Source organism: Fonsecaea erecta, assembly GCF_001651985.1.
Source record: "Fonsecaea erecta strain CBS 125763 chromosome Unknown Scaff2, whole genome shotgun sequence".
Classification (NCBI taxonomy): domain Eukaryota; kingdom Fungi; phylum Ascomycota; class Eurotiomycetes; order Chaetothyriales; family Herpotrichiellaceae; genus Fonsecaea; species Fonsecaea erecta.
This window is the reverse complement of record NW_017387245.1, coordinates 160,422-171,770: the sequence shown is the minus strand read 5'-3', so window position 1 is coordinate 171,770 and position 11,349 is coordinate 160,422. Positions and strand designations below refer to the sequence as shown.

The 11,349-nt window shown below is 53.6% G+C and overlaps 4 protein-coding genes across 4 annotated transcripts; 2 read left to right on the top strand and 2 right to left on the bottom strand.

Moving 5' to 3' along the window:
• Nucleotides 1-61: 61 nt before the first annotated feature.
• On the top strand, nucleotides 62-2,347 carry AYL99_01825 (hypothetical protein; the record flags this gene model as incomplete). Its single annotated transcript, XM_018833341.1, has 1 exon — nucleotides 62-2,347. The coding sequence occupies one exon, from the start codon at nucleotides 62-64 to the stop codon at nucleotides 2,345-2,347; it is 2,286 nt and encodes a 761-aa protein (XP_018695965.1).
• A 1,252-nt stretch (nucleotides 2,348-3,599) lies between these two features.
• AYL99_01824 (hypothetical protein) lies at nucleotides 3,600-5,027 on the top strand (the record flags this gene model as incomplete). The annotated part of the gene is made up of 1 exon (XM_018833340.1): nucleotides 3,600-5,027. One exon carries the CDS (start codon nucleotides 3,600-3,602, stop codon nucleotides 5,025-5,027), a length of 1,428 nt encoding a protein of 475 aa, XP_018695964.1.
• A 400-nt stretch (nucleotides 5,028-5,427) lies between these two features.
• AYL99_01823 (hypothetical protein) lies at nucleotides 5,428-7,048 on the bottom strand (the record flags this gene model as incomplete). Its single annotated transcript, XM_018833339.1, has 2 exons — nucleotides 5,428-6,889; nucleotides 6,999-7,048. 2 exons carry the CDS (start codon nucleotides 7,046-7,048, stop codon nucleotides 5,428-5,430), a joined length of 1,512 nt encoding a protein of 503 aa, XP_018695963.1.
• Nucleotides 7,049-7,508: 460 nt separating this feature from the next.
• On the bottom strand, nucleotides 7,509-10,526 carry AYL99_01822 (hypothetical protein; the record flags this gene model as incomplete). The annotated part of the gene is made up of 3 exons (XM_018833338.1): nucleotides 7,509-8,853; nucleotides 8,904-9,272; nucleotides 9,319-10,526. The coding sequence occupies 3 exons, from the start codon at nucleotides 10,524-10,526 to the stop codon at nucleotides 7,509-7,511; spliced, it is 2,922 nt and encodes a 973-aa protein (XP_018695962.1).
• Between the last annotated feature and the right edge of the window lie 823 nt (nucleotides 10,527-11,349).

Below are 11,349 nucleotides of genomic sequence, written 5' to 3'. Positions count from 1 at the left end.
ACACACTCCATGACATCGCGCAAGACGACGCCCTTGTCGACGCCCTCCTCCATCATTGTCCATGACCTCTTCGCCGAGTGATGGAGACCCTCTTCAGTCGCCAGGCATCCTGTCCTCACACTCGATTCCATCTCTCGAGGTTCATAAGACAAGACCACCCGCAAGAGACGAATCACCCGAGACATCCACTACGAGCCTCCCGATCCGCACCTCGAGCCCTCCCGCCCTAGGTTCTCGGACCAGCACTCTTACCAGCGTCCTGTCCCGCTCTAGCTCTCCCAATGGACGATTATCGTTGTCACTATCGAGGTTTGGGAGGTCGCGAGCCAACAGCCCCCTGGGCAATCCCTCAGAGACATATGATGACACACGATCGTTGATCGTCCGAGCATTTTCTCCCACCATTGCAATCTACGCATCGCCCGAAGTGGACGAACTCGCTGCTCGCAAGGGCTTGAGAGATGGCTTCGTAGGATTGGTCCGCCCCTTCGGCGACAAGATCAATGGGAAAGTCGTCGTGCGAGACAGCACAGGGGCCAGTCGGGCTTGGGAGGACTTTGGCGTCCACTTTGCGGATCTCGGCGAATTGGTTCAAGATGGCACATCTTCACACTCTGCGTCCAGCTCGACGGAAAAGCTAGAAGAGTTGATGGAACACTTTGTGGGAGATGGCTTCGACCAGACCGAAGATGGCCTGCGTCGGGGAGAGACGTCTCCTTTTTATCGCCTATTTCTGGCCCGGCTCTTGTCTTCCCAGACTATCAGCCCGCACGAATCTTTTCATCATCCAGTCGGTGCGGTGATTGCTATCAGCTCTTCCACGCAGCAACCCATTGAGACCTTACGCAATCTCTATCAGCAAACCATGTCAGGTTCGAGATCCTTACCCGTCTACGCCAATCCAGAATACCTCAGATATTATGTGCTTGTCCACGATGAGGACAGAGATGATTTTAGCAAGTCGTCTGCGCTTTTTGATCAGATGAAGCGCCATTTTGGCCTCCACTGCCATCTTCTCAGGCTGAAGTCTGCGCCATGCACACAGACGGACGATGACACCGAAGAACTCCCCACCAGCGAGTGGCTGTCGCCCGTTGAACAGCTCGCCCTCCTGCATGACAATGCAGATCTCATTGACCTTAACACCTCGACATCTCCCTACATATTTTCCTCGGATGCGACGGCCCTGCGTGCATTCGTCCGCGAGCTTGTTGCACAATCAATCATCTACCACATGGAGCAAAGGATTGCGTTGTGGAATGATCAAATCGCTTCGCGTCGTCGAGGTATCTCGGGGCGATTCATGTCGCTTTCGAAGAGGTGGACCGGGATTGGAAGTTCTTCTCGAAGCTCATCATCGACCGCCAATGTCGGAGCCAGCGGCAATTACGACAGCCTGCAGGGGACATACCGCTACGATGCTCCCGAGAGTCTATTGCGAAAGCTTGCCGACTATGCGTTCATGTTGAGAGACTACAAACTCGCGGCATCGACCTATGAGCTGCTTCGAGGAGACTACTCCAACGATAAAGCGTGGGAGCATTTAGCCGGCGCGAACGAAATGTGCTGCGTTGCTACTCTCCTGAATCCTCTCACCAGCAGTGGCAGTTCCAAATTCAAGATTGAAAACTTCGACAGCATGATCGAAACGGCGAGCTATTCGTATTTGACCCGGTGCTCCGAACCAGCTCTTGCATTGCGCTCTATCTTGCTCGGGGTTGAGCTGTTGAAAGTGCGAGGTCGTACCGCGGGCGAACTCGCGGCGAAGTGGGCAGTCCGCAGCCTCGAGCTGGGGCTGGTCGGTAGTATCGGACACGTGTTGGTCAGTGAGCGCGTGGCGTCTTCTTTCGCAGATCGCATCGGCATCGGCAACACGAGCTGGGGCATGCGGAAAAGGAAAGCGGCGCTATGGAATATCATGGCCGCAGACGAATGGATGAAACTGGGCCGAGCAGAGATCGCTGCCGAAAGGCTTGATGAGGCACAAGAGCTCTACGGAGAGACGAGGAACAGTGATTCACATAAGGAGTTTCACGAGCTCGCCGAATATCTGGAACAGCTGAGACTGGCCGTGAGGATGAAGCTGGGAGAAGCAAGACGAAGAGGCTTTAGTGGCGCCACGAGACAGATTGAACTGGAGGGTCCGGCGGACGGTCAAGCCGATGTGGAAGACGAAACGGTGGAAGAAATGAATGCTCTGGAAAAGGTCGATAGCAAGGGACACAGGAGAAGTCTCTTGGGAGGCGGCGTGGGAACAGGAGCGACCCTGCTGGAGCCAGTCACGCCGTTGAGTCCGGCTCGGCTGAACAGAGCCGACACATATCGGCGAGACGATGATTTCGAATGAAGATGAAGGGTTACTGGGTGTCGAGAACATGGACCAACAATTAGTCTCAGTCAAGACGACGAACTCATATTTATGACGTCCCAGGACACATTGATGACACTTGAGACACGACAAGCTGTTTCTTGAGACGAACATGACGAAACTGGCGTTGTTCTAACGACACTCACATCCTGATGGCTTGCGCCAGAGAAGCCGCCAGGATTTCCGCCCGAGGTGTCTGTAACTCTCAACTTCTGTCACCGAGGAGCCTTTCAGGATGGATGGTGGGAAATGGCTCGGATGACCCTTCACTATTACCCATGTTGACGCAGCAAGCAGCTGTGGGGCGGAACTTGAGCACCGACAACGGGTCGTGCGATGGGTCATACTGCACATGCCTACCTAGCTCGCAGCCACTTGTGATCGAGACCTGTTAATCGCATCAGAAACTGGAACAGAAGGGCCGTTTAGCAGCAGAAATGGGGTGGGTGGGTGTGTGGCCAGACAACTGTATGGACAATCCCATGGTACGCATGGTGGCGGACCACACAGGTGGTCTGTGTCGCTCTCTCACACTCTCTCGCGGGGGGCTTGTTTGGTACTCCCGTATTCTCCGTTCTGGCCCAAGTTGAGGCAGCAATTACGAAGCAGTAGGCATGGGTACTCTGTAGTCCCAGGCATCCATCCACCAGGCATTTTATGCACAGGTCTGGAATATATAGCTTCCTCCCTGGTTGATTGAAGACAGCTGAGTGGCTTTTGCCCAAACATCACGTCAGATGACACCATACCAAACCAAACCACACCGCATCCCTCCCTGGGGGTTAGCCCCTCCCATTCTACCGTGTCTCTGGTCGGCCTGGGCAATCTTGTGCTCGGTACTTTGCTTATAATCCGCGGTGTGGACAGGCACGTGGCAGTTGTCGAACCAAGAGAAGACGAGTGCGTTAAGTAATGACATACCCTAGGTTGTGTCTGTCTGCACTTCTATGCTTTTCTGAAGAGGCGACTGCAAAGGCGCTTGGTTCAATGGGAAATGTAGTGGTAGTGAATGCACATAATAAGGATATTTGTGCCACGCGCCACGCGAAAGCCACTTTACGCGTAGCCACAAACCTAAAAACACGCTAAGCGAAGCCACTGGCTGCACCGCGCCATCCCATTCCGACCATCTCGTTCATTCTTGTCGTCACGCCTATAGTCGCGGGCTCACGCAAACGCTGCGACTTGTAACTCCGTTTACCGCCGCTCGGGCACCACCAGCAGGACTACGATGGCAGATCGCGGTGACTTCACGGACAGCACAGACTGGCTTCAAACTCCACTCGCCGCCCTCGCGCCCCTCGACGCCTCACTGCGATGTCAAGTATGCAAGGACTACTTCACGACTCCGATGATGACCAGCTGTTCCCATACCTTCTGCAGCCTCTGTATACGACGGTGTCTCTCGCAGGAAGGGAGATGCCCGGCGTGTCGAGAGGCCGATCAGGAAATCAAATTGCGGAGAAACTGGGCTGTTGAAGAACTGGTCGCCCATTTCACTGCCTCGCGCAAAGGCCTCCTTGCTTTTGCGACCGCAAGTCTGGCGATAGGAAGAGCACAAGACGGTGTTGAACACGAGTCTCAGAGGCCGAAGAAGAGGCGGAAAGTAGCGCCAGAACCGGCCAGCAACGGAGTGGAAAGACGAAGTACACGAAGCCAGAGTAAGAGGATCGCCTCGGATGCCGCTAGTCAACAGAGCCTAGCGTCGACCCAGGAAGTCATAGACGACAGTGAAGAAGAGGGCAGTGTCTACGAAGACTCAGAGAGCCACAGGAGCCCACACTTTATGAATGGTAACGGCAACCCAGAGCCACAAGATGGCCTCGTCCAGTGTCCCTGTTGCCACCGGCGAATGAAGGAAGCAGTTATAAATTTGCATCTAGATAAATGCATACAAGGCGACAGCTCCACCCCGATGGACGATGCTGGATCCTCGTCGTCTCCTGCTCCACCTTCAAATTCCCGGCATGTGGCGCCACCAGGCACCATCGCCTACGCGCAGAGATCCTCCAAACAACTGGACCGGCTGCCATTCATCAACTATTCCCTCCTCAATGACAACTCGTTACGGAGAAAGCTGCGAGACCTGGGCATTCCCGACTACGGTTCCAAGGACCTGATGCGCCGGCGCCACACCGAGTGGGTGAACCTGTGGAACGCCAATTGCGATTCCACCCACCCTGTCACGAAAAGAGAATTGCTCCGAGAGTTGAAGATTTGGGAGGATACACTGGGGAGGCAGCTGGAAAAGTCATCCAACACGGGGTTTATGGCCAAGGATTTTGACAGAGAGCGCCATGTGAAGACTCAGAAGAGTAATTTTGATGAATTGATACGGCAGGCCAGGTCGAGAAAATCAAAAGCGTCCGAGGAAGAAACGCCGTCTGCAGCAGGAAACCCAACCCCAGAGGCCGTGCCACAAGGTCCAGAATTTCCTGGACCTAGGCCAGCATCTGCGAAGGACCCAAATGACGCTGAAGTAATCTCAAGTCTCGGAGAGGCACTCGAGATACGAGGGCACACGCCGGCCGAATTCAAAGAGGCTGCAACCAACGGTCAATCACAGGTGACCGCAATATCCCCATCATTCGTGAATGTATCAAAACCACAGCTCGATCTCCAGGGTCCAGAGAAGCCACATGGGAGGTACTTTGCATGAAATCTTGCCTCGAAGATTGCGCTATATATCGCCGTGGCACTCGTTTGTCTGGATAAAAATGGCGAAATCTTCTTACACTCATGTGGACTTTAGGCCGGTATCGCTCGCTCGAGCAATACCAGTCAAAAACGTGGGAACTTGATGACATTTGTACCTAGACGGCACTCGAGCCATGAATTACATAAGAAAATAAACGAAAGGGAACACATAATACGTTTGAATGGATCTCTCTTCTGAGACAGGCAGGCAGGCAGGCAGGCAATTGATTCCCTTGGGATTCTATCCATGTCTCAATAATCCACTGTCACCATCACTATCACTGATATCCCTGGTCGATTACCCAGGTAGGTATGACGGGCATCCGTCTGTTTGTCGCTGACTGAACTAACCAACTGACTAACTAGGTTGCCTCTTGAGCGATCTGCTCGATACGCCCTGATCCTTCTTTTGTTTGTTGTGGCTGCCTCTGCATGCCTTCTCCATCTGTTCGCCCGCCGATATCCAATCTCTGCATCTTCTCTATGCTCGTCGACAAGAGGGCCTGTTCATCATCATCATCTCCTCCTCCTTCCCGTTGCTTTTTCAGCTCGCTTCTTTCGCTCTCCCTCTCCTTGTCCTGGTGCAGCTGCTCCAGCGCGTCCAGCTCCTGGAGTTTCTGCCGGGTCTTCTCCTCCTCGGCCTTCCGCGTCCGATCGCGCTCTTCTCGCTCCATCGCCTCGAACTCTTCGTCCACTTCGTCCTCGTCCAAGACCGCCTTCTGGTCCACTGGCTCCGCCAGCACGTCGGACACTTCGTCGACCTTGCTCACCTCCTCTCGCAGGCTCTCCAGGACGTCCTCGACGCGCTCGACGCCTCCAACGCGCTTGTTGAGCGTCTTGAGCACCGACGCCGACGATTCCATCACCGCGAGGATTTCAACCTGGTCCACGGCGGATTCAATTTTGGTGTAGATCTCTTCCAGTTGATGTAGGGTGTCGAGACGTTGCTGGAGGGCCCGTTCGGCGAGCTTCTTCGAGCGCAGGGCCGAGAGGGCACTGACTTTGTTGCCGGATTTCACGGCCCCCGAGGCTTTTTCTTGTAGTGTCGTGATACGGGCGGACATGGTCGCGGTTTTTTGGAGTAGGTCTTCGATGAGGGATTTTAGTGACGCGATGGAGCGATCTCCCTGGGTTATCGGCTCGGGTGTGCTTGTAGAGGAGGGCGATTTGAACTTGACGGTATTGGCGTCGTAGGACAGAACTTGTTTGTCCCGGGAGAGGTAGCGGAGGAGCACGTCCAGATCCTGGTCTGATAGCGACCCTGTTATGTCGCCGGCCTGGCTGAGGACGCCGTTAACGTCCTTCATAAACATCTCTCGCGTCATGACTCGGTCAGTCAGAGTCTGTGCCTTTGCTCCTGCTTCCCTCGCAGCGGATAGTCTTTTCCAGACTTCTTCCAACGCTGGAACCAGCGCGAGCTTTGCTGCCTTTAACCTGCCACCGCGTAGATCGAAGCTGCTCCACGACAGGCCAGCTTTTTGTAAGCCCCAACGCAGGACTGCCCACGGGCTCGGTATCCAACTACGGGAGTATATGCTCTTTTCTGAGCTTATAAAGTCTTGTAGATCCACCATCTTCCCTTGCCTGACGCATTCGTCCACCACGGTCCCGAGCCCACTAGGCCTCCCGTATGTCGGACTTGCCAGCGCATTGAGGAGTTCGTCGTTCGTTTGCAGAATCAAATGGTGCTGTTCATGGGGGATTTGCCCCGCGACCGCGGCGTGAGTCAGGGCGGACGACCAGGCGGTCACGTTGGCGGTGTAGCCTTCGGGGTTGGACGTGCGCTGGACGTTGAGGTCGGAGTATAACGAGGGGAGCCGTGTTCTGTCACAGAAACAAACCCCACGCGTCAGTCAGCATATCCAATGCGGGTCACTATTTCAGCTCGTCTGGCGATTAGGGATATGTGTGGCGGAGGGAGGGAGAGGCACACTTGCGAAATAAGGGTTCATGTTCGACCAGCCAGTCGAGGAGAGGGGACATGGCTGGACTGGAATATAGCCCCCTTGTTTTTTTTGAGAGGACAAGCAGGAGGAGGAGGAGGAGGAGAAGAAGAAGAAGGAGAAGACGTAGATCTCCTCTCACAGAGGGGTGAGGGAACCAAGCCTGAGCGTGTGAAATGTATTATACGACAAAAAACTGGCGACACCGAAGTGTTTCATTCTTTTGTTTGGGGAAAGACGTCACCGCGAGGCTGTCGTGATAACGCTGTGGACCCAGTCAACACTCCTGGAACCTCATCTTTGATATTACGGCACTGGCAACCCAGGTGTAGACTATGTATCTCGTATAGAGAATCAAATCGAGGGCAAGAGATCTTGGGTTCGTCCCTTGCACTTGGTATCTCGATAACTACCTCAGAACAAAACATATTCATAATCTTTAGATCCCGCCAAACTCGGGACCAACAGTTCATAAAGATCGTACACCTCAAAGTTGCACGTCAATAATATACCTCTTCATCGAATCCCAGGTTTTGAGAAGAGCGCTTCGAAGTCACAGACCCTCCCATACTCATATTTCTGGTGCTAGTCGCCATGGAACCCTGTCCGCGAGAACTCATATTCATTCCTAACCGCAAGCCCATACCGGACCCCATTATATTGTTCATGCCATTCGTTCCATTCGTGGCCATCCCATTGATACCCGTGTCGGTTGTTGTTGTTGTTGTTGTTGTTGTTGGATACGTGTCTCCATTGTATCCATATCCATATCCGCTTTTGTTTCCCGTTGCGCCCGTGTTGGCTGGTCCTCCCACCGAATCATACGAATATTGCAGCCCATTGTGGGATGGTGAGTTACCATTCGTATTGCCGTTTGTGCTGGATCCCGTTTCGGGCGTGTCAAAGAAACTGAGATCTAAGGTTCCCCAGTCTGGCGGCTCGGATCCCCAGTTTTCAAAGCCCATCGCCAACTGATTCTGATCCTTAAAGAACCAGTCTTGAGTTTCTTCGATCAGACTTTCCACCCCACCGAACAATCGAGCGGCATTCTGCTCGCCGGGAGCCCCGGAGTTGTTCGAGGATGTCGCAACTGCTAGTCGGGTTTGGTGGGCGTTCCATGCATCCTGTTGCGCCTTGGTAAGGTAGGTTGAAGGGCGCACTCGGTGAGAGTCTCGCGAAAGATCGGCTGCAGACTGTGGAGGCATAGATAGACCTCCTGACGTGCGTCGAGAATCAATTGTTTCTGCCGGCGATGCAGCCATGGCCGCGGAGAGTCCACCTGCATACTGAGACATCGAGGTCGGACGCGGAGCGTGCAACTGTTGTTGTTGTTGAACATTCTTCGCCATCAAATCAGGCACAGGCTGAGATGCGATTTGCTGAGCTATGTTGGCCAGCGAGTCGGGCGACACCGGCGAAGGTGCACTCGCGGCAAGCCCCCACTTCGCTCTGAGCCTCGTGTATACCATTTCTGCCTCCTCGGGCATTTCAATGCTCCACCGGTCGGCGCACAGATGCAAAACTCTGAGCGTTCGACGGGCAGCCGTCCAAGATTCCCCCATTTCCTCGAGGTGTCTGACGCCGTGAATAATGTCTCTTCGAGCGTTCTTGTCCGGGAGGTTCAATAGATGAATCGTACAAGCAGAATGTATAATATAGATTGCGATGTTGCAGATTTGTCGGAGGCCGTGTGTCCGCTTGTAGAGTCGGAAAAGCTTGGAGATGGAGGCGGCTCCCTGGGTACAGTATTTTCTTGGAGATACGTGTGCTGGGAGTGGTGAGGTCGTTCGAGTGTACTTCAGAAACGGCCGATATAGGTGGACATATAAGAGTTGGTAAAACATACTGCCTCTGGTCAGCACGCTTCTGAAGATTTGAGAACTTCAGAGACTTACTGCATCAGCAGGACTTGAGGAAGCTGCCCTTCTTTGGCTTCCATTTCGGCTGGTAGCCCCTGTTTCCACGCTTCCAGCCTTGTGTGCAGATCGCTCAGTCGTTTGAGTTCCGTTTGTCTCGAAGGAGGTTTGTCTAGCAGTTGCGGGTTATAGAATGATGCCAGCAGATCACTGGATATTTCTGCTAGTTTGGACAAATGCAACGCAACAGCTCGGGTGCGCGCCGGTTGCGCGTGGGCCTGAATGATGCCCGAGTCTGTATATGGCGACCACATTTCACTTTCTTCTGACGGGAATACGTCAGGCTTTTTGACTGTGATATTGGGCATTTGAAGTTGAGGTAGCCGTCCCAGGTAGTTAGACCAGCACCTGAAACCGATTAGCAATGATATGGTGTTGTAGCAAAGGCCCTCACTTGTCAAAGAGGAAACAGCCCCAGAATGTGATTCGCCTTGCATCAATGTCCTCGTCAGTCAAACGTGACATTTCATTGATAGGCACCGTGTCGACATTCAAGCCGAGATCACAAGCCATTCGAAAACTCATGCCACTATATACCCAGCCCTTGCTCTCATGGCCGCATCCGGCTTCCCTGACGGACATCAAAGCCAAAGCCTGAACCGTACATAGTTTCGCGTTGGCAAACTCATCGTTCTCATAAAGAAGCCTTTTAGCCTCTGCAAAGAAATGGTCACCTGTCGTCCCAGAGTCCGCTGGATCCGCTCTTGCTGCGGGTCGGGCTGAGAAGTGACAACCAAGCGCCAGCATGACGTTGACAAGGAGGTGGGAGCAGTATTGCGAGGATGTTCCTGTCAGGAAATCTCGATAGAAAAGTTCCTTGGCCAGGGTCGTGAAAAAGGCATAGTGCCAGCAAAAGTACATATTCATGAAGTGGAGGATCGCTTCTTTGTCCTGGGTGACGGTCGTCCACGAGAGAACGGCTTCTTCTTGAGGCCGTACAACAGCCCGCTGGAAAGCTGGCGAGTTTTGTGAACCTCGATGTTCATAGTCCTCGGGAAGCCAGATCAAATTTGACGTTCCCCCAATAAATTTGACGGACCCATCCAGCATCAGATCGCCCATTTTCCCTGAGAGCTCGGCTTCGAATTTGGGTACGCCAGGGTCACCCTCATACAATGGGGAGTCGTCGGGACCCTCTATGAGACCTCTCTCTTGGGCGTCTATCGTAGCGGCAAGTTCCTCCAGGTTGTCGCAGGTTCGTATCTGGCGGACTAAATCCATGACTTCCTCCTCCTCGGCATTGAGAATAGCCTGTATGAGTATCTGAAGGGTCGAGTTCTTGGTCTTGCTTGCGTTCACATCCTTCTTGTAAACCCCTTTGCGCCGGTGGTCGGTATGCGGGGCATATTCACATTCAGTCATGTAGACTGATGCACAAGCGGCGCATTTGGGCAAGTTGCCGTCGCACTTGCTCTTTCTCTTTCGGCAAGCAATGCAAGCCGTACTCACGCATCGCCTTTTCGTGGCGGCACCGCCAGCGTCCTTCTCTTTGCTCTTGTTTTTGCCTTTAGCCGATGACTGCGCCGAGGCGTCCGGGTGCTCCGAGATATCCCTGAGGGGGCTCAGTTGACGATGTTGTTCTGCTTTGATATCCCCTTCCATCGTTGTACTTATAGGGGAACAATTGTCTCATGTATCTGTCGTTATCGCGACATCTGGGCTGGTCGTATAAGGCCGGCCCGGGAGCATTCTCAGTCAGAGGACAGGTTCTGCAGGAAGGGCAAAAAACTATTTCAGAGGTTGCGGCGATGATTTGACGCGACACGAGTGCCTTGTTTCTCTATGGGGCAGAAATAGTTCAATCAGGTCGAAAGCATTGGATGTGTCGCCTGGTGAGGGCAGCAGTGAGATGGCGACGTAAGGGAGGCGTTATCGGACCGTGGGGACGGAGGTTGCGAACACCGTGTGAGTAAACCTTCTGAGAACTGAAGTGTTATCTGTGTTCTAAGACGATCGTAACTCAATGCCACTCGGATACAAAGAGAATTTCGATGAGGCTATCGTGAGAAGAAGATCTGACGACAGCGGGCAACCCCCACTCACCCGCATGTAGGGCAGGACAGGGACGACCGTTCGAGGCTGTTTGATTAATCAGTTGACGGGAATACGGAGCAGCATCGACTATCTAGAGGGGAACCGAGCCTATCTACGCAGTACCGCGATTGCATACAGCCTAGGCTCTTGGGTGAACAGCGCTGGCTAGTGAGGCTCACTAGGCTTCTCCACCATGCACGCAGTAATAAGCCCCGCGAAGGGTGTCCCCAATAACGGCTCCAGAGTAAAAATTTGCGCCGCTCTCTCCTTGGATCTGACACATTTGCGACCAGCGCAGGAACTCCAAACGGAGGACGAAGATTGGCGAGCCTCGAACCGGAGACGTTGTGGGGCCCCAATACCGTCTCTACGACGAAAAGACCTCTCGAAC